The 23,131-nt window shown below is 46.0% G+C and overlaps 1 protein-coding gene across 1 annotated transcript in view; it reads right to left on the bottom strand.

The window, feature by feature from the left end:
• The window catches only part of PLEKHD1 (pleckstrin homology and coiled-coil domain containing D1), a 56,902-nt gene extending 34,140 nt beyond the window's left edge, over window positions 1–22,762 (bottom strand). The window contains exons 1-4 of the mRNA XM_032774808.2: window positions 22,440–22,762; window positions 6,472–6,565; window positions 5,457–5,546; window positions 5,047–5,123 (exon numbers count right to left, since the gene is read on the bottom strand). Coding sequence (XP_032630699.1) covers window positions 5,047–5,123; window positions 5,457–5,546; window positions 6,472–6,565; window positions 22,440–22,591 — 413 coding nt within the window. The 5' untranslated portion in view covers window positions 22,592–22,762. The remainder of the gene's footprint in view (window positions 1–5,046; window positions 5,124–5,456; window positions 5,547–6,471; window positions 6,566–22,439) is intronic.
• Between the last annotated feature and the right edge of the window lie 369 nt (window positions 22,763–23,131).

Genomic DNA, 23,131 nt, shown 5'->3' with positions numbered 1-23,131 from the left:
TCAGGCTGAAAGCTGGGGGCGGGAGGGTAACAAGATAACTCACAGTCTTGGGTGCCCAGAGAACCGTGTGTGTGTCTGTCTGTCTGTCTGTGTGTGTGTATGTGAGTGAGAGAGAGAGAGAGCACATGTGTGAGAGAGATGTGCACATAGGATGTGGGTATTTTCTAAAACACTGAGACACTGGATGACCTCATTGAAGTCACTGGCAAAACTCCCATTTTCTTCAATGGGGCCAGGATTTCATACACTGTTATACTAATAGCTTTAGGATGTCTGTTTATTTTGGTTAACTTTTCACAAATACTGCCCTGAGATTGTCATCTCCTGTGATACAATCTTAAACCCATTGAAGCTGAACTTAAAAGCAGATGGGTCTCCCATGTCTGCATAGTCTGGCTCATATTTCAGAAGTAAACAACATGTTTCTTTTATGTGCATTATAAACAAAAGCTTATGACTAGTGGCCCAGTTGCCTTGGAAGTTCAACCAGAAACCAACTATGTATTTCTCAAAGAACTTTCCTTAGGACTTTGGGACACTAAATAATTGATATCTAAAGTTCAACTGTAGCTGGCAGTAGGGTGACCAGACAGCAAATGTGAAAAATCAGGACGGAGGTGGGAAGTAATAGGAGCCTATATAAGAAAGAGACCCAAAAATTGGGACTATCCCTATAAAATCAGGATATCTGGTCACCCTAGCTGGCAGACAACTAAGAACCTCTGTTGGTATTTTCAATCTGTGCTTGTGTGGGTGAGTTGTTTTCCATCAAATATTATGTCAACTAGTATGAATGCATGTTTAGCTGGTTTAGGGGTTGTTTGCTTATGGATTTAGAAATGAGTTACATTAGACTATTTTCATAAGGGGAAAGAACTCCTGTGCACTTTGTGGTATCACCGTCAGTTAGACAAATCTTGGCTTTTATAGAATTTTGGCCCTGCTCCAACACAGAACTTAACGACATGCTGAACATTAAGCACATGCTTAAGTCCATTCTCATTTAAACACATATGCAAAGCTTTGTTGAAGTTATAAACATGCTTAAGTGCTCTGCTAAATTGGGGTTTTAACCCTGTTTTTGTAAACCTATCTACAGATACACTTTTCTTTTTTAAAGAGTTTATTCTTTCCTGCTTTTCATTCTTTCTGTTTATGGTGGCTATTCCTTTTCAAGAAAGATGTGTGATAATCTGTGGCTGTAAACTTTGATTTTAAAATCCTGCCACAGCACAGAGGCCCCAGATCAGGAAAGCATCCCTTTGGAGGACAACATATAAGGATGCACTTAACTTTAAGGACTTACTTAAGTGCTTTCCTGAAGCAGGGCCAAACCATGTGCCTCCTTCACTTACACTGTTTAGCCCAACAAGTCTTAGCAAGGTAAGAGCTAGGCATTGTTAGTACATTTCTTCTTGGGATAGGTAGGAGACACTGTGTCATGATTACAAATTGCATGTATTTTCTAACAAAATATTACCTTGCACATCATCTCCATTCATTATCATAACAGGGTATAATAAACAATCTGCAAAAAACACTCATATGTTTGTGACGTTACATGTGTTTCCTTCCCCCAACACTCACTGTTTACCTTAGCTGCCCTACAGATGCTAGACGGCCACTGGTGGAACCCAGAATAGATCCATGAAAATCTGCTGCTGCTGATTGGAAAGTGAAAGGGCTACACACTAAATTGTAGCAAGAATAAGTTATTCAGGGGGAGACAGCCAAAGGCTCAAAGGTCAATAAGGTACCCAACACTGAAAATCAGTTGGAGTTGAGAGCCTAACTACCTTTCATTCCTTTGAAAATCTCGCCCTTATCCGTTGATCTTACGAAGGCGTGCCTGCTATATGATGATAATGTGTGATCCCAGCCTGCAAAGTCAGCCGCTTTAGAACTAGCCTGGCTATTAGTCACAGTTGACCGTAGACACACCCAACTACTGGCGGTTGGCATATTTTTTGCTGAAACAGGTATTAATTAATGAACATTTTTGTGACTTTTCTCTATTTTCTGACCAGATCTACTTCTAACCAACCCAAGAGAACACAGCAAAACCAGCTCCAAAAATAATATGCATCACCCTAGTATCATGGGTATATGGCCCCCACTCCCTAGACTGGTGGAGTCCTCTGAATGCTTGTCAGAGCTAGAAGATCCCTGTCCTGTTTGCACCACTTCACACTCAAAAGCTTTCAAGGCTTTCCATGCACTAAGGCTGCTGTCCTTCTGGCCACCACAGAGTTGGGGGAGGCTTCCCTTTGAGAAGCCATAAACTCTATTCCTTAATGAATCAGAGGGCTTTGGGCTTAGTCATTAAGCTAGGGAATGAGAGCTCAGGACCGGAAATCAGTTCAAACACCCCCAGGTGACAGCGCATTTTCACTGAGCCACCAGACTAGCCCACTTTCTAATATTTTAAGTGCTCGAGACCCCTCTACATTTGCTCCAGATTTAAGGAAACAGTACACATATTCTCACACTGTACAAACAAAGGAGTCCGGGGAGAGGATGTTACCCCACACCAGTCTCATTCTTTTCTATCTTCCTTCCTTATTTATTGTAACCCTGGTCTATCCGTGCTCCCTTACATTACTCTTATGAAGCGATAGGCTACAATGATAACCAAGTATAAACCCTACAGTGCAATAAGCAGCATGCTTTTCCTCTAGGAACAAAAGGGCACTCAAATGCGGTGCCTAAATGACTTGAACAGTGGCCTTTTAACTTTCCCTTTCATCACTGCTCAGTTTACTGGCCAGTCTGCACTTTTTTCGCTGTTGCTCAGCTCCACTCCCGACCTTGCTAACATATGTCACTTTATCTCCGTTCTCTTTCACACACAGTCATCGAAAGCGATTAGGTAAATCTGGTGCCAAATCATTCCTGCAGCAGTGGTGCATGGGGAGGCAAGACAGATGCCACAAGCCTGTTTTCATCCAGCACAGCGGGTTACGCTGCTGCGCTGCTAGAAACGTGCCAGCAGTTGTATCAGCTTCTGCATCAAGCACAGGGGTTGGAGGAACAGAGTCGGGGCCTAGAACATGGCTGGTTCTAGGCATGGGATGAAGCTGATAGCACACAGGGCCTTATGCTTTTGGGAGCCCTCTCTTTGTTTGTGCGCCTCCCAGCCTGAGCCCATGCCACCCCTACCATGTTCCCACCCCCACTCTGAAAGGTAAAGCTACCTGTCTCCAAAGCAAGAAAAGTCCCAGGGCTAAATTCAACATTGATGTAAGTAAGAGCAGCTCTATGGACTTCAATGACAATCCTCCTATTTACACCAGGGCTGAATTTGGTCCCCTCATCCTCTCCAGCAGCCAAACCCTTCCAACCCCAGGCATACTAGATAGGTCACAGAGCTCTGTCTCAGGCATGGCATATCTTGCACCTTGTCCTGCCAAACCTGGCTCACCTCTGGTCAGTACATACAGGGCTCAAACCCGTTGCCTACACTAGCACTTCAGTTAAAGTATCTCTCCCATTTCCCTGTCCACGGTGCTGCTCTCACAGAGTATTAACCCCTGTGTCATCTACACTTGAGCTGAGTGGTGTTAGAAAACCAAGAGAGAAAAACCTCAGTCGACACCAGCATCCCAGCTGTGGCTAGCACAAGGGGAGCCGGGTGTGGACTGTGGAACAGAAATGATGGTGAAGGGTAGACAAAGCCAAAGAGAAACATACAAATTGGCCTCTCTTCTCGTCTTGTGCATGAGATCTCATGGATGGTGGGCAGGACTGAGCTCCGAGTGGGGTCAGGCTAGGGCTGAGTTGGACACATGCTCCGTGCAGCCCTGGGCGGGGTGCTTTGTAGTGTGGTCACCACTAATTAAAAAGTGAGCCTTTATAGCACTTTTCACCTGACTGTGATATTCCCCTCCCACACATACACTTTCCCCTTCACAGAAATGAACATTCCCCACCTGCACATGCTGATACCCAAGGATTAACTCATTTGAAGGAGAAGTATTTTTCTAGTGGGGCTCAAAGGAATAAGTCCAGCATAATAGCTCTCAGGAAAAGCTGCAAAGCGCTCTTTTCTCTAAGTAACTTAGCTGATTACCAGGCTCTGGAGGTTCTGAAAGTTCCCATGTGCTCTGGGAGAATCCCCATCACTGAGCTCCCTTCCTAGCCCCTGCCTTTTGATATTGCTGCTAAAACCTAAGAGGAGCACGTTGGTGTTAGAGCCAGCTGCTTACTTCCTCTGCAGGCACTTAGCAGTGAGAACATGCTAGGACTGGTACTCGCTGAACCTTAAATCTTTCAGAGGTTCCAGCCATATAAGCAACCAAACATCCAGATGCTTACAGCATCGGAACGCTGTAGAAGTGGGCTGGAAATCCCACAATAACAGACTCTCTCAGGGGATTTACTTTACTTCCTTATTTTCAGAGCTAAATACACCTCCGTCTGCACAGCCTGAGCCTACTGGGATCTGGGCAAAAGGATCCCAAGGTCACAGATCCATTCTACCACTGCAATTGAAGCGTCAGGGTTGAAGTAGCCCTTGTAACACCTGTGCTCCATCTCCACGGGGTAGTTTGACTGGTACATCTAGACAGTCATGATTTCACCCCTAGTTCTCCTTCATTCTGCCCCCATCTCACCCAAAAGTCCGTCTCCCTGAGGCACAGGGAGCTTCTATGAAACATAACCCCAGAGCAGGAGCTTGCTCCTCACACACAGTGGAATTGCACTGTTTCCATGAAGTCCAAGGACCTCCACACCAGAAAAGAAGGAGCAGGACAGTAGAGGCCATGTGGTATTTTATCACTCCCAGTCCTGACCACAGCCATGGGTATATTAGCAACACAGTGAAACATTAGTAGGATGGAGGATGTTTTGTTTGAACTTTGAAACATTTTGGTGTCTGCTGGGAGCAGAAAGCGAGGAGGTAAAGAGGATTTGACTAGCCATGGAGGAGCATCTCAGCTCTTCCACACGGTCACTCTTGTTGGGTCTTGTTCTCCTCAAATCCCCAGCACTTCCCACAATGCTTCAAAGAGAAGAAAATAATGGAAATATATTCCCGGTGCTTACACTTTTCCAGATTCCTGCAGCATCTCCAGCCACTGAGCCTGCTCAAATTCTGACTCCGCTGCCAGCACAATGTTACCCTGGAAAAGAAGAATCAAATGACAGTTGCTGATGTGAGCCATGCAGACATGTCCACCATCATGCACAAACAACCCCCATCCCTATTCCGGTTCCTAGTGAACTCAGGTATCTGTAATGCAGGAACTGCCACCACTGCAACTGGCACTAACTAGTTTCCTCCTGGTAGCCCATTTTGCTGCATTGGTGCCATGGAGACTGTCTGTGGGGCGTTGAGGCACACTGGGAGGGCAGTGGGCCATGGCGGGGAGGGCCGCAAAACAAAGGACAGTAATATCCAAGGCTGTCAGTCCAGCACCATGTTCATTGGCTTGAAAAGAGAAAAGTTTACGCACATGAAAGTCCTCATGGGAGATCTTCATGGCAAAAGGCATATTGGGTTCTTCTTTGGCTTCCACGATGCAGCCTGCCAGAGGTATGACGCCCTAGCGATGAACCAGAGAATTTAAATCACTCAGTAAAACTTCACTGAGCAGCTACAAGGCATAACCATAAGCAATTCACATCAGGAACTGGACACTGATTCCTATCCCCAGTTTTTGCTGCTGGCTCTTCCCCTGTGCTGGAAGCATCATGAAGGCAGTATGCGGAGGCCCTGAGAAGCAAAAGTGCCTCACATCACTAAGGGTAACTCCCTGAAGCCGACTAAACAGAGGTGTTAACTGATGTCAACGAGAGTCTCATCCTGTCCATCTGAGCTGGGAGATTAGTGGCTGGGATACACAAGCAATGGAGAACAGGAGCTGTTTTATCAGGGATGTGCAGATCTTCCCAATAGTCTAAAAGTTCTTCCCGAGTGCATAACGACAAGAGCTAAAGTGAAGAGGGAGTGTCCTCACGTGTAGCCCCCCCCCCCACTTCATTTCCCTGCGTGGTTCTGTTTCCCACGTAAATAATGTGTCCAGGGAGCTGAAAGAACCTGAGTCCTCTTCCCTATTGTGCAGGTGTGCGGTGTGGGCTTCTAAGGGCATCCACATATGTGACTATGGATTAATTACAATTAGTGATGCAGAGTAAAGCAATAAACCCCCTGATTAGCAGGCTAGCCTTGCAGTGGCTATTCAAGTGACTGCAGGATCGATGGTACGAGTAGGAAATTGTTAAAACAAGGCAGGGTATAAATCCAGTATCATGATGTTAGATTTATACCCTGCCAAGCAGCTGGTGTGGTAGTGGGGAACCTGAATTAATTTCAGTTTTCAGAAGAGATTAGTCCATGTCCCCATGCTTCTTGGAGGCTCCTCTGGATCCAATTACAAGGCCTGAGTCAGAGAAGCTGCCTGTTTTGCTCTCCAGGTACCTGCGAGAGGCCAGGTGGAGTCAGAGAGGGAATAGCTGGAGGGTGCTCACCTTGGGATGGATATTGAAGTACTTATTGCTTTCAAAGCTCTTCTTTTCACTCTCAGAATAGTAAAGCAGAAAACTCTCCTTGATGATGAAGAACCTGAAAGGGGGAAGAGAAGGAAAGGAATAAACTCCTACTAAGATTTATCCTTTAAAAAGCACTTACTTCATTAGAGCTAGAGCACTGAATGAACATTTACCTAATAACTCAACCTAATTTACCCTACAACAACTCTCTGAGCTGGGAGGTTTTATTATTCCCATTCTATACATGAAAAAACCTAGGCAACGAGAGGTTAAGTGACTTGCTCTAGGTCACTAGGCGACTCAAACTTATGCTTGGCATAAGTGGGTGGACCACTGTCACAGACAATAGAGTTGTAGTAGCATTTACCAGTGGTGAAGTTGGCCCAGTGAATCAGCGTCAGCCGTGGGATTAGAACTTCAAAATTCCTTGTGCCCTGTCCTGTGCTCACTCCACTAAAGAATCGAAGATAATTTCCCGGGAATTACTAAACAAAGATCCCAGCAAAGTCATCATTCTTTGTCATCTGGAACTACAAAGGAAATAAAATTCTCTGAAATATGTATCACATTAACTCTTTCTTGCCCTATTTGGTTAGGTTTAGCTATACCCAGATGAACACGGTTTGACAGGTGCAAAACACCACAGCTTCTGTAAAGGAAAAATCCGGCCTCCCTGATCTATTAGAATTCTTTGAGCATTGCCTCAAAATTGTGAATGAAGATGCACGAGTTGTAATGCTTTTGGACTTTCAAAATGCTGTTGACAAAAGCCTCCCTCTGTTTAGGAATCCATGAGTTAAGAGATAAAGTACTGCAGTGTGCAGAAGCTGGCTAAGAAACAACACACAAAGAGCAGGTTTAAATGGTCAATTTTCAACATGGTAAAACACAGCCCCAACATGTCATACCAGGGGAGAAATTATGATGATTTGTATCAGCTGAGGCTCTGTCTTAGGACTGGTGATCTGCAGAACATTTATCAATAAACTGCAAAAAGGGAGTGAACAGTGAAGTGGCAAAAATTGCAACACATTATGTCGATTAATCAAATCTAGAGAAAACTGTGAGGAACTTCCAAGTGACCTGTCAAAGTTAAGTGAAAAGACAACATGATAGCTGATGGAATCCGGTGTTGAAAAGCATGGTAAGCAATACTCATTGTAAAGAATAATTAATTTCCATATGAGGAGTTCAAATTTAAATGTAACTACTTAAGAAAGAGACTGGTAGAGGTAGTTGGGAGGGGAGGGGGACAGTGTCACTGTGGATGGCTCCATAAAATCCTCTGATCAATGTGATGCAACGGTCAGAACACAGCAATAGCAAAATCCCTAGTAGACTTAATGGAAGCTCTAGCTTTTTTCCTTTTGGGGTGGGGGGAGGGGAAATCCTCTCTGACCGGGTATTTTTTGTTTGTTTTATTCGGTGGGTTAGTTGATTTGTTTGTTACAGGGCTTCCTTTATGTTTAAATGTATTTTATTTCCTTTTAGCATTTTCGTTAACATATATAAAGAATGAGATAGACAATAATGCTGAAAGTATCAGGAGGCCCTTTTATAAAGCTCTGCTACATTGAATTCTCTTCTAGCTCACATAGGACATAGCAGAAATAGAAGGGGCCCAGCGATGGAAGGCATGGAAAGACTGCCATGCAAAGAGCAGATTTAGTGGGGGCGTGACAGAGGTTTAAAAAATAATTAGTGGCCCAAAGAAGGTAAGCCTTTCCTTAGCCAAGAACCAGGGGATCCTTGATGAAAATAAAAGGCAACAAATTAAAACTGATTAGTGGGAATATATTTTTACACAACACAAAACACACCTATGGAAGTCACTATCCCAAGGTCTGGAGGCCAAGAGCTTAGAACAATTCAAAAAAGAGTTAAACAGGATAAAAAAAATGAGAAGCACTATAACCCCTCATGCGTCAGGGCATAAACCACCCACTAACAGAGCGGGGTCAGGAAGGAACTTCCACCTGTGTGGGCAGGCTAATCCCATAATTATTTTTATTAATAACAACGTTTATTATAGTAGTGCCTAAGAGCCATGGGGCCCCATTGTGCTAGGTGTTGTACAGACAGTCCCTGCCTTGAAGAGCTTACAATCTAAATAGTAAAGACAGACACAGGGTGGAGGAAGGGGCAGGACACAAACAGACGGAATAATGTGATGGCAGCAAATGGCATGTTAGTGCCAGGACTGATTTTACTGGGGAGTGCGTTAGGAAGGGATCAGCTAAATGGAAAAAAAGAGAAGGGAAGGGTAGGGGTGAGGGGAATGGGACAGGAAGGGAGAAGGTGAGAGGGGCAGGTGTGGAGTGAAGCTGACAGTGAAGAGACTGTGGGGTGAGAGGAGGGTTGAAGCAAACAGCCACTCAGCACAGGGACAGAGAAAACCCTGTCAACGCCATAGAAAGTTCTGTGAATGTATGGAGGTCCCTGCTTTGGCCTCTTCTGCCCCTGCCAGCTGGAGTCAGGCTGGATTGTCTCTAAGATTTTTGCCAAAAGACACATGGGGGATGTACGACCTGGACACTACTGCCCTCACACTGTGTGTGGGGTCTCCCCTACACGGTTCTGTGCTAGGTGAAGGGGTGGACCCTGATGGGCCCCATTTTACCCCCTCCCGCTAGCGTACAGAGGAGAGGAGCCCTAGCATCCTAGACCTCTTAAATAACGAATAATAATCATTAATAACTGCATTCTTTGCACAATTCTTGCACCTTCCTCTGAAGCATCAGTGCTGGCCACTGTCTGAGACAGGATACTAAGCTAGATGGACAATGACTCTGATCCAGAATGGCAGCTCCTATTTAACACACTGTGCCCACCACTGCAATGCAGATGTCTATCAGGTGGAACTAAGCAGCCGTGTCCTAGTACAGGAGATCCCAGCAACACTATGCAGCAGTTTAAGACACCAAGTGAACAATAATCTCCTACCCCACTGAAATTGAAGCGAGAATTTTGAATTAGGCGGAATGTAATTATCCAGCTTGGAATTTGGTCAGCACTTCGTCTTCTGAAAAGTGCCACGGGAGCTTTAACAATGGCCAGCGGGTCAGTGCCCTCGCTTCACACCCAAAAGTTTTGTGAACATAAACATTTTGAGAGGCTTGCAAAACCTCAGACTCCAGCCCCCCCTGCCCAGGAGTATATTTTGGACTGTGTGCATTTCCAGAGTCAGGCAAGGTGAAGGCAGTTTGCTGCCTCAGCAGAATATAGCTCTTTTGATTCACATCCCCAGAGCCTCAGGCTGCTCTGCATTCTGTTCCCCACACAAGCACCTGCTCCTGCACTCAGTCCAGCAGTGTCTCTCTAGATCAGGGGTTGGCAACCTTTGGCACGCAGCTTACCAAGGTAAGCACCCTGGCGGGCCGGGTTGGTTTGTTTACCTGCCACGTCAGCAGGTTCAGCCGATCATGGCTCCCACTGGCAGTGGTTCACCTCTCCGGACCAATGGGGGCTGCAGGAAGTAGCAGCCAGCACATCCCTCGGCCTGCGCCGCTTCCCACTGGCCCGGAGCGGTGAACCGCGGCCAGTGGGAGCCGCGATCGGCCCAACCTGCCAATGCGGCAGGTAAACAAACTGGCTCACCCTGCCAAGGTGCTTACCCTGGCGAGCTGCATGCCAGAGTTTGCTGACCCCTGCTCTAGATCTAAGAGCACCATCCAGGGTAAACTCACTGCTTACTGATAACAGGGTCAAAGAAGGGTCAGTGGCTGTGGTGGCTCCCTCTACAACAAATCATTTGAACAGAAACTGTTGACCACCACTTCATTCTCACGCACCTTTTCCCCTCCCAGCAGTTACTAATTTCTCAATTTACTTCTCAGAGGAGTCTTAGCAACACCAGTCCTCCGGCTGGTAACACAACGGCTGGCCTCATTTGTAGCCACTATCAAGGCTTTGTTGTACACTAGCTAACAGATGGCGATGTATGAGCAGAGCAGTTAGCACACAGCACCTCGCTGCTGACCTCTGAACTGTTTGCTAAAGTTGCTCATTGAATATCTTTTCTGCTCTTCTTACTGAAACTGAGGTTCTTCTCTCTTGCGCTTGGAGCGCAAGGATTTAATAGGCTACATGCAAATTAGAATTAGAAAAAGCAACCTTCATTGGTTGAGACTAAATTAAACTGCACAAGAAGTGGAGTGAGTAAAAAACATCTTGAAACTGGAAAATCTCAGTCCTGAGGCCAATGAGAAATGACAAGGGGTTAAATGTTTTCTCTTCCCTCAGTGTTTCTAAAGATCTCAGGCTTATCCTGGTAATTATTATTGTGTTATAGCTGTGCCCAAGATGTGCTAAGTGCTGGGCTGCCCAGCTGGCGCACTGGACTTTTGGTGGATCTTGACAATACCCTCGCAGGCGTCTCTAGAAACTTCAGGTGTATCCCATGAGTTACCTACTGACCCATGTCAGGGACCAGGGTTTACACTAATCCCTAGGGACAGCATGGGGAGGGACTGAGAGACCCAGAGAAGGGAGGGGGCTAAGGCATCCCCATGCCCCTAGCACTTTGCCATTACTGTTTCAAAAAGATCAAAGCCCATTTGCCAAAGCTGAACATGTCTCTATGTGACCCCCTCCTGATGCAGTGGTTCCATTTAGGTTTCACCTCTGGGTGACGGGATTTTCCAGTACATTTACACTAATGGAAAATGCATCAGCATTTACTGCTACAGCAGCTCCAGACCTGCTGGCACCCAGGGATTCATTCTACCTCGCTAACTCTAAAGTGCCCTGTCGTGGTGCCCAGGCAAGACATCAGAAATATCCATACCAGCTGACTAGCTAGTTTTGATCCCGAAGCTCTTTGCCCTAGTCCTTTGTTCCCCCCCACTGCATGCCAGCATCCTAGCTATTTCTTTGTTTCATCCACCTGTTACCCTTGATCATTAACCCAGACTGTAAGCTCTTTATATCAGGGGCTGTCTTTTTATTACAAGTTTCTACAGTGTCTAGCACTGAGGACTCGATGCCCGATTTGGATCTTGCACCAGTTCTGCAACAAATTTAAAAAAATATATTTTTAAACAGATTTTCTCCTGTAGGGCTTGCAACTCAAACATTGCAGCACTCTGCTAGCACATGGAAATTAGAACATGAAACTGACTAGCCACAAAAACAAAATGGAGTGGTCTATTGCACTGAGAAAAATGCAGGCAGCGAACAGTGTAAGTGGTGAAAAGTACATTAATTTTTTAAAAATTATTTCAGTTTCAACATCAGGTGTTATTTGCAACACAAGTAGACATTTTTTTAAGTATGTGCAATTCACAAATCAGCAGAGCCCCACCCCTCCTTTAAATCCAAGCTCTATAGTGCAGTGTTCGGTTTTTGGCTGCTTAGTACTCCCAATAATCCTATGATTTAGATTTTGCTCTGAGAAAACAGAGTTGAGTTCTGAGCAGTGCTGTGCTTCTGGGGGTTAAAGTCCTGACCTCCGAGAGGTTGGCAGAATACGGAGGGTTTGGAATGATAAATAAATAAAATAGAATTCAATGACAAATAATACAACAATGCATGTAAATAATCAAAGAAAAGAAAACCATTTTAACCTGGGTTATTGATGGGCACCTCATGACATGTTACATGCATATCTCATGGTCTCTCCCTACAAGGGAGTCTATCATCAATAAGATTGCCACTTTATAACCATTGGCCCCTAGGACAAAGTCATGACATCACTATGTAAGGACCCTGAAGGGGGGTTGACTAGGGCAATGTGAAGAGGGGAATGAAAGCTCCAGAGAAGCATGGGGGCTGTGAGACACACACTGAGCCATAGGAAATAGGTAGGGACATCTTGGGGAATGGGCAGAAGCAGGAGTGGTGGGGAGACAGGACAAGATTGTGGGAGGAGCAGGAAGGGAGACAGACTGGCAGGAGAATGAACGTGAAGGTGAGGGACAGGAGAGAAGAACTTCCCATCCTCCAAATGTGACACTGCCATTGGGCACTTCCGGCCATTTGCCTGCAGAACCTCTCTTTTAAATCCACCCCTGTAGGTTATGGTTGATGGGTCCCTAAAATCATATCTCCAGCATTAGGCCCATATCACGAATGTCAGAAACAAATGGCTAGATTTCTCTCTAGTGTGACTTTACTGAATTCACTTGCATTACACCAATGTTGAATTAGGCTCAGCAAGCCAGATTCCCTTTGCACATCAATGTTACTGAAAAAATTTGACCCAGTTGTTTTATTTCACTTGGAAGCTGCATGCCCAGCTCTCAGATTGGTTTCAGCTGCCATATTTGTTTCTAGCTCCAGCCAATCTCAAGATAACGGCCACTGAAATCATGTTGCAATTAAAGTAGGGATGGAGAAGACATGATAGCAACCAGAGTTATGGGACTTGGGTGAAGGTCAGAGGCGTTGTGCTCTTCTAGGGCAAAGCTACATCCCATTGGGAAGCTGAGATCCCTGATCTCCGGTGACAAAGTATCTTTTTTCTAGCACTGATAGCTAATGAGGTTGGTTAGTTAATGTCTGCAAAGTGTTTTGTGGAAATAATGGGCCACACACTAAGTATCAGAATCATCAGACTTTAAAACAGTCACTGGGGTTTTGGTTTAGCAGTACTTTTTCGGCACTGGTCCAAGATTAAATATAGCAAGTCCCAGATACTGGACCAGTATCATTTGCATTCCCTGAGGATATCCCAGGAACACTTGGACAGTGGCGGCCTGAAAAACAAGTTAACTCAGAGGCGGCAGCACCTGTCATTTCTTCTGCCCCTCGGGATAGATATAGGCTTTCCTTGCCTGTCTTATATTCTGGTGAGTTCCAGCTGGAGAAGGGTACCTCAGAGAAGGCCATGTGATGAGGAACAGGTGTACAGATCAACTAAATAACACACCAGGAGGGGGGACTTTTGCCTAACATTGTTTTCTTTCCCTCCAGGGCTGGGAGCCAGCTATAGCAGTCGTTTTTGTAAAAATCAATCCTTACAGCATCTACATTTGGACATCCACGGTGTTCTTTAAGGAACATTTTTTTTTTAAAATCACCATACAAGTTGCCTGTGATTTTCAGAGCTGATGACAGCTCTGAAGACTGATGGCTTCTGTTTATCCACAGAGCAGCTACAGGACCAGCAGCAACTTCTCAACCCCGCTTCAGCTCAAACCTGACTCCTGAGCTGGAGGGACCATGTCCAACGAGGAGAGGGGAGTTCACTCTCCAAGGCCCATTAACGACCTTGACCTCTGCTGAAATGGCCAACACGGTGCCAGTCGGGGGTGGTGGGTTTTGGATAGAGAGCTCACATTTGTCCACTGGGAGTTGGATTGAGACCCCCCTGCTCTCAATTATGTTCCTTGTAGGTCACCAAATAGCTGCGAGAGGGTAACAGCTTGCAGGCACTGCTAGCTTAGACCTCGATCCTGCAATAGTTAGAGCACAGTGGGCTGCTGCCCCTACACAGAGCCCCATCTCTTGCAATGGGCTCCACATGGACCCAGTAGGCTGTCTACCTGCTACCACCTGCAGGATCAGAGCCCTAGGCAGGAGTCCGGCAGGCAACTTAAGTTCGGGAAGCCTCTTCATCACTTCTAATCTCTTCAGTCCCCTGTGAATAAATATTCACCAACTGCCACTGTTTTTTCTGAGCTGCTAGTACCTGTAGTGGCTATCCTGCTGGAAAGCCAGGCCATGTGCAACCTCAGCAGTATTAGCTCCCTAGGGAAATCAAGACTTGGTACCCCCTCCTAATTGCTCCATGCACGTTCCAGCTCAGCCACAGCCTGGGACCCTGCCTGCCTCTTTCCTGGGTCTGCTCAGCCACCTTCAGCAGGCAGCAGAGGGTCGATTTACTTGTTGGAGATATTGGGAGGCCTGGCATCCTGGGGACAGGTCTGGTTGCTCAGCAGGTGGTAGCAGATGGTCAGGCTGCTGCGAGCATACAGGTAACGCTGGAGATGGGGATGAAAAGGACATGCTTCTGCCCTGCTCTCCTATTGATTGCCTCTTCAATGAAGTGATAGGTTTGTGCATTTCACTGTGGCTCCACTCCCACCGTCGGCATTAGTGCTGTAGTGTCCATGGCAAGGGAAGGGGTTGAGCTGCTAGTTGGGGCTCATAGGAGGAATAAGCAGCTGCAGGCAGAAGAGGGGGAATTACAAGTCAGGCAGCAGAAATTTCTCTCCAAAGTTGCTCCGTACCACAGCAGTCACCCAACTTGGACTTGACTGGTCAAAAGCACCGGCCGTGCCCAGTCAGGGAACCAAGACTCTGTGTCTCCCTCAGGGGGCTGTTGGCAAGAGAGCTCTTTTCCACTGAAAGATGTTGCATTGCCTGGAGCATTAATCTCCCTTCCTCTTGCTGGCTGGAGAGGCTGCTGCTAATATCACTTCAGATGATTGCTTATACGAAGCACAGCACACAGATGTCACAATAATGATGGATGAACTCAGGCTGTCAGCTTTGTTCCAGTACCAGACCTCCCCCTGCCACTCTGGATCAGTAACAGAGACAAGCAACCAAATGAAATAACTTGGGCTTTGCCATAGTATAAGTGGAGAGATTGGTCGATTGAGATGGCCCTTATCTCTTCTGTTTCTCCCTATAGCTCTCTGATCTCTGCAAGAGTCTTCACCTGATTCTCCACTGACTTGTACCCTTGGCAGTTATTTACACCTGTGCAAAGTGGGTGTAAGTTGCTACTGTTCTGATCTTGTGTAAATGACTACATCAGGGGCAAAGCAGTGGAGAATCAGGTCCATTCTCGCTATCTATACACAAAAGGCCAAATCTGGGAGTCTTTATACAGGCAAAGCTCCCATTGACTTTAGCAGGAGTTTAGTCTAAGCCAGCACTGCGGGATTTGGTCCATGTGTCCCCAGCTCATTCCGTCACAAGCACTTAGTGTGATGGAGCCAGGTGTTGTCAATGAAAATTCTTCAGGGGGGCAGAAATTGAATTCCTCCTTATACTGGTAGATGGATTAATTACCACTGAACCATGTTTGCTCCATTCCAACCCCTGGCTTTGATAGTCCCAGGGCAAGAAAGAGCATTTCCGCAGTTGATGGGGACACAGGAGGTGGGGAGGGTAGTGTGCTGTATGTACATATGGAGAGTGATGGGAGGGCTGCATAATGAAATGCTAACTAAGGTGACTTATCTAGTAAAACTGGTTTCTCCAGCTGGCCTGCATCCAACATTTGCTGACACTCTGCTCCAAATGACAGATGCTCTAACCTCGGAAGGTCTCCCCCTGCTTGCTTTTTAACCTTGCTCTCCCCTCCACCCAAATTGGCTCCTATGGTCTGGCTATAACTGCATAGGGTCTAGATGAGGTGGAAGGCGGCTAGTATCATCAGCATTCCAACATAAAATGTGTTAATTATTAACCCCAAGTCCTCCTCCACGCTGCATCCAGTTAGACCTACTTTCTTCGGCAAGGTCCCTGGGCTCTGCAGGCTGGGAGCTCTGAGGCATCTTCATTTACATTTAAAATTTAAGTTTTTAATTAAATATGAAAAATTAATAAAAAAATCAGGTCTCTATCCCTTCTGTTTATTTTAATAGTAAATTCTCCTCTGGGAGAGGGTTGTTTGTGACAGGATAAGGGAAATAGTTAACCATGTAGAAACCGGATCGCTGAGTTTTTGAGTTAATAACCCTCTGAGATGCCATGGGGCAGTTCATGCCTCTCCAAACTATTATTTCAGGCAGTCTGCAAACTCAGGAAGAAAACATTGCTATAGGCTACATATCCTGTTCTCAAGATTATTTTCACAACCACGAGGACCATAATTTTTAATAAATGAAATCTTGCATGCTTGAACACATTTCTGTGTCCAAAAGGTGAATTGTGTGTCAAATTCCATGTGTGGAATCACCAAATCGGAACTCCATCAGCCCTGCCCCATTATAGGTTCATAGTATTCAGACATGAGATCCCATTAGATCAGTGATTCTCAAAGTGTGGCCATAAAAGGCTGGTGATCTGTAAGATATTTCCAGGTGGCCCACACAGCTGATTCTGCAACAAAGATGGAATCTGTGTTGGTCTTCAAGCAGTGACAGTTCCTGCTAGATGCAGCTCTTCTAACAAACCTCCAGAGACTGTTTAGGCCAACTAGACTCCAAACAAAATTAATTCTTCTTTGCATCCTGTGCGGCAGCTTCATGGCTCCCTTAATCAACTGTTGTGAATTCAACCACGATCCAAAGTGAGAGGCAGCAAACCACTGAGAAAGACAGAGCCAAAAAGCATCTGTCATCTGGGAAGACTGGGGCATTGAGGACTGCTGGAAAGAGGGTTAATTTGGTCCCAACAGATGTAAAGCGCTTTATGTATGGAGAGTAGATAAACAGCAGAGGTACAAGGTGGAGATAGGTAACTGGGCCCCTGCACTCATTGCATTGCATTTAACCTAACTCCTTGCCACTGGGGCATTACATTTTCCTATAGGAAGGCTGGGGTTGGAAAAGGAGATGGTTCGTGAGAAGGTCCTTCTGAAGGAGTAATCCACAACATGAAAGAGTTTATTACCACGGTAATAATGAGGGGCCTGATCCTGTGGGGTGCTGAGTGCCACCAACTCCACCTAACTTCAAAGGGAAGTCAAGACACTCAGTGCCTTGTGGGACTGGGCTCGATATCATCAAATCCATCCCCATACATAGGTATGACTGACCCTTGATCCTGCATGGACGTCTGTGCAGGTGGACCCCTGCAACCCCACAGAGTCCCACTGAAGTCAATAGGACATGAGGCAGGTGCAAGGGCCTGCCCATACATACAAGTTTGTTGAAGCAGGACTTTAGATACTCCCATCATACATACCAGCTCGGCGCTGGATCCACATACACACTCCACTCTAGTAGCAGCAAAGGGGACTCAGGAGATCTGGGCTGTTCCTTAAGCTGCAATATAATTTCTTGGTTGACCTTGGGCAAGTCACTTCGCCTTTTGGTTTCTCAGCTGCTGGTCTACAATATAGGCTTGATGAGAATATTCCCCTGCCTCATAGTGGGGGTTGTGAGGATGAATCAAATGTGAGTGAGGCACTCAGCCATCGTGGTGATAAGTGCTGTAAAAATGCCGGCTGCCGCTGTTTGACCCGAGCAGCCAGTCAAAGTTTGGGGCCTGGTGGGTGTTCAAGTTGGAACAGCTGGTGGCAGTCAGGTGTTTCTCTGTACATTCTTTGTAAATGAAATTGCAAAATCTTGTGTCTCTGAACTCCAAAGGAATCAAACAGCGGGAAACAGATCCTTTTGCTCACAGCACCAAGAACACTGTTTTCAGTCTGCAACTTGAGCCAAAAACCTCTCCCCAGGTTTCTTCCACATGCTTTTAGCTGCTCCTCTTCAGGCTGCCTCTGCATCTATTCTGGTCAAACCTCAGTGTCTGTGAGATCTCTTTTCCCCACCTACCCACAGCCCTATTGAAAATAATATTCAGCCCAGAGCTCCGGGGCAGGTGCACACACAGCTATTGTCTAAGGTTATGTCTACACTAGCACTTTTGTCAGTGTAACTTATGTAGCTCGGGGTGTAAAACACCACCCCTCTGAGAGATGTTCTCCCGCTGACATTGCTACCGCCACTCACTGGGGGTTTGTGTTAATTATGCCAGTAGGAGAGCTCTCTCCCATCAGCACAGAACGGCTACACACGAGACCTTACAGTGGTGCAGCTGCAGCAGTAGGGCTGTGTTGCTGTAAGGTCTCTAGTGTAGACATGGCCTTATGTGGGGCTTATGCTTACAATGGATCCTAAATGAAGGGTGAGTTCACACCTACTGATCTCAGTTGGGTTTTAACTCAATCCCTGGGAAAGGCTATGGGGATGCTACAAATTACTTTGGCATGACTTATGTCACTCAGGAGTGTGAATAATCCACACCCCTGTGCGCCGTAAATCATACCGACCTAAGCCCGTGTGTAGACAGCTCTCTGTCGATGGGAGAGCTCTTATGGAGGTGGAGTTATTAAGCCGATGTGAAAGCTCTCTCCTGTCAGCTTAGAGCAGTGGCTCTCAAACTTTTGTACCGGTGACCCCTTTCACATAGCAAGCCTCTGAGTGCAACCCCCCCCTATATAAATTAAAAACACTTTTTAATATATTAAACACCATTATAAATGCTGGAGGTAAAGAGGGATTTGGAATGGAGGCTCACAGCTTGCGACCCCCCATGTAATAACCTTGAGATGCCCTGAGGGGTCCTGACTCCCAGTTTGAGAACCCTTGGCTTACAGCATCTTCACCCGAAGTTCGACAAAGAGGCAACTGTGCCACTGTAAGTGGTGTCGTGTAGACATAGCCAAAGTTTCACCCAGCTCATAACAAGCTGATCAGTAAAATGTTGCCCATGTCTGTAGTGACTTGCCTGATCAAGTATCCCACACAGACATCCCTGAGTCCCTCCTCTAAATACGTTTCTTGCCAGTCTCTCCAGCAATGACCTTAGCACAACCCTATAAGCAGGAACCAACACGTGAAGTGTGCCGCTCTAGCAGGTACACACCTTTAGCAGTGTAAACCTTCTTCCCTCATCTCCTGATCTGGTTTGTCTCTGCATCACATGATGTCATACTTCACTTAGGTTGTAGGCACCTCAAGGCCGGGAATGGGCCTTCATTTTCTATGCAAGGTGCAATGCAAACCAGTGCTGTTTATAAATGCTAACGGGAAAATAATAGTAATAATAATTATAGGATTTCATAACAACCAAGGCTTTGCCATAATCAACAGACCACTAGTGCATCTAGTCACCTGTCTCCAGCATTGGACAATAATATCCATTCATTTAAATTAAGATGAAAAACACCAGGTCCCCCTACCCTCTGAACTAACATCCCTGACCAACCATGTTTTGCTATACTCGGGGTGGGTGGATTATTTCTTGAGCCTCATCATGATCAGTTTACACAAGCCTGCAAGAGATTTGATTTCACAGCAAAATCTTTCCGTGCATGAGAAAGTAATGCTAGTTCTACTGAGAACTTCAAGAGCTAGCATCTTTAGGCAGAAACAGGTGACACAGCATCTTAAAATCCAACCCTCTGCAAATCCTGATGCGTGACGTGTTAAAAGCCCTGGGAGCTCTGTAAAGAGTTGCCATCTGTAATGTGCACTGATGCAAATGCACATCCAAACTGAGAGGCTTGCAGGAGGGAAGACAGCAAAAAGAAACATGGGATGGGAAAGTCTGAGAAAGATTCAACATACTGCAGAACTTGAAAGCCTCAGCAAGTTTATGTCCCATTTTCTTCCAGCGGTCCCTCTGACTTCCCTTCCCCTGCTCAAACTCTTTTTGTCTTCCAGGACCCCAGTGCCACTCCATTTCTGCTTTTCTTCCAAACTTCTTGCTTTCAAGACCCCTGTAACCTCTTGCTCCTGTGCCCCAGCCTTCCATATGCTTCACTTCCAGGCTTCTCTCTTTCCTTCCTAGGGTACATCTTCACTGCACAGTCAGTCCAGGCTCTTATGTATGTCCTAGCCCCAATCCCCCTACCAACCACACAGCAAACTGTCTGACCCAGGTTTGGCAGTCCTTCAAGACTGAGCTAGCTTACTCGGCTGGGTGGAGTAGGGTGTTAAAGTTTGGGATTCACTTTCATTCACTGGAACCCACCCACTTTGCAGTGAGGATGTAGGCAAAAAAAACACCCAAGTGCTGACAGTTCTCCAATGCCTTCGCACAATTCTCTGCAGAGGACAACATTTCTCCTGCAGTTGACATAACCGACTGAAAAGAATCCTAGAGCATCTCAGTGCAGAGAACCAGGGGCTATGCCCACGGACACACATGGATAAGTACAGAAACGTAAGGGCACAGGAATGCAAGTAGGGCTTTGCAACGGGGGCACTTGCCCCAGGCTAAGCAAACCTGGGTGCTCAGACCTAGGTGACAATAGCCCAAGCTAACTGCCGGGAAGACATACCCTTATGCATCTCCCCATTCTCTTCATGTCTCCTGATTTCCTCTTTTTCCCTTTCACCATTTACCCAGCCTTCTGACTTCAGAATACCTCATCAATTCCTTTCCTTCCAAGCCCCAAACTCTTCCTATTTCTTTTCTCCCAGGGCATCTGATAGTTCCAGTTGCAGCAAACATTCCATTCCATCCCATCGCTGTCTCGTGAGTGTCTCCCCTACCTCTAGCCACCTGCGATCACTAAAATATTTACAACTCTCTGCCGAAGGGGGTGACTTCTAGGAATAGAACCGTGTTAAATAAATAATGACTCAAATGTCTGATTGGACAGTTTGGTTGAAAAAGATTCTGACTGAGAGGAAATGAGTGGGTTAAGGACTCCTTTTAATCTGCCTTGGGGGAGATCTTGCCCTTGGTTATTCTCTCTTGCTGGGAAAACACCAATCCTTGGCTCCTTTCAGTAGCACAATCACATTTGTTTTGAAACATAATTCATGTACCAAATGATTGTCGGGTAAGCTGTGGTTATTTATCACAAATCACCTCCCAGAAAATAACATCTCAGTTTGCAGAAAAAAATTGCAGTACACACAAGGGGGCGGGGGCGGGAGAATCAACATTGACACGTGAAGCCACCTCTCTGACAATGTCAAATTATTTTTCTGATAACAACATTTCTATATATTTTCATGGGGTGGACTGCAGTTACAACACAGAACCGGGAGTCGGGAGATCTGGATTCTGTTGCTGGCTCTGTCGCAGTCTTCTTGTGTGGCCTTGTGCAAAAGACTTAACCACTGTGTGCCTCAGTTTCCCCAGCTGTAAAATAGGACTAGATAAATTATAACTCTGCCTTTTACAGTGGTGGCAAAGCCCCTTTCTGGGGAAGAACTGTTATCTCCTTTTTACAGAAGGGGAAGCTGAAACTCAGAGAGGTTAAGTCACTTGCATAAGACCACAAAGCAAATCACTGACAGTAGCAGGAGAGAAATACAGGTCTCCTGACTGCTAGGTCAAGATCTGAATGGTTAGACCACAATTTGGACTGATAATGGTATTTCCCTGCCTCTCGTGGTGTTGAAAGGCTTAATCCATTCGAGTGTGTAATGTATTGAGAGCCTTAATGGAAGGTGCATTAGAAGTATGAAGTATTATAAGAAGAAAATATATATGTAAATAGTCACTTTTGTTGTTTGAGGGCCACTGGAAATTTTTTTTAAAATGTAGTGAAACTTACACTGAAATAACACAAACTTTAAGCAAAGAACCACCCACTTTTTTCCGTTGTAAAGTACATACTTTTACCCAGAGACTAAGTAACAAAGATATAGCCCCCTACAGACTTCCTGATCATTAGTATGCAACACACCATGCCAACTTTAGAGTAACAGTGCGGATAGAACTCATACTCTCCATTTTCAGAAGCAGAAGGAGAATCTCTTTTTGCTGTTAGCAGTAGAGCACCTATGACACGTAGTGAAGCAGTTCTGATTCCACCCCCTAGAAAGCAGCAGTACACATACACACTAGCCAAGTATCTCAAAGAGCTTTACAAACACTAATGAATCAAGCCTCACAACTCCAGGACAAGGCAGACAAGCAACCTTGGCCGCTGTCACACAATTATCACCCTGTAACATTCGGAACCAGTTCCAATGCTGAAGTGATGCGTACGTGGCACAGGGGTTAAGTAGAGCTAGAAGGAAACTGGCTGAGATGCCCTGTGTGTACAACAGTCTCAGAATGGGGGAGCTGTCCCCAGAGGTTCACACTGCTAATCTTACCCCTGCCTTTGAGTCCTCCCCATCCCACTTGGAACTTGCCTTTGTATCCTTCCCCGCTCCCCAGTGGCTCTTTCAGAGGTTCACCCAAACTCATCTAATTGAACGCCTGCTGTTTTATCCTCTCTGCCCCAGTTTGTCAACCCCTCAGAGGGTCTAGCTGCATATGTAGCCCTGCCCTCCTCACTTGAACTTTGCATTTTCCCCTGACCAGACAGGGAGTCCTACAGTGACAGCACCTCACCACCGCCAAATCCTGCATCTTACCTCCTAGACCATTTGGCAGATTGTCTCCCAAAGGGTCTCTTCCAGAGCACGCCATACAGCTGCACTTTGGTGCTGATATCCAAGATATCCGAGTCTGCCTGTTCCATGGACGGAGAAGGGGAGACAGAGTTGGATTTTGAAGTGAACATCATAAACGGATTTTATTCTAACTCTCCCCCTGTGCCTGGCAGCTCAGGGAATCCGATTAAATGCAACGACCCAGAAGGACATCAGCAGCCACTCCAACAGAGAGACTGAGGCTATGGTTTAAATCAATAACAGGACTGCTCAGTGCTCAGGCTATAATTCTCCCCCTGATGCAGAGAGGATGAAAGTGTCTTCATTTCGTATCTTTGTGATGCATTATGAAAGCGCAAAGGTCCCAGCCCATGAGTCAGAGGGCTGAATAGAGCCACAGACCAGGAATACAGAGAGAGAAAGAGAGGGCGAGAGAGAGAGAAAGAGAGAGAGAGAGAGAGAGCGCACACTCAGAAATAATGCAGCAAGCCTAATTATCTGTGCGAGAGCCAGGGTGTAAGGATGGTTATTACCCTGAACACTCAGGAGCCCCAGATGGGAGTCAGAGGGGACACTCTGCAAATTGCCAGGCTTATTTCTGTGACACATGCCCCCAAAGTCTTGTGCCTGCTCATGAGTTCTTCTGATTGGGTCGTGGGGCAAGGTGAGCAAAG

The sequence above is a fragment of the Chelonoidis abingdonii genome, chromosome 4 (genome assembly GCF_003597395.2).
Source record: "Chelonoidis abingdonii isolate Lonesome George chromosome 4, CheloAbing_2.0, whole genome shotgun sequence".
NCBI lineage: Eukaryota > Metazoa > Chordata > Testudines > Testudinidae > Chelonoidis > Chelonoidis abingdonii.
The sequence above is the reverse complement of the archived record's forward strand: the minus strand, read 5'-3'. Positions and strand labels throughout refer to the sequence as shown.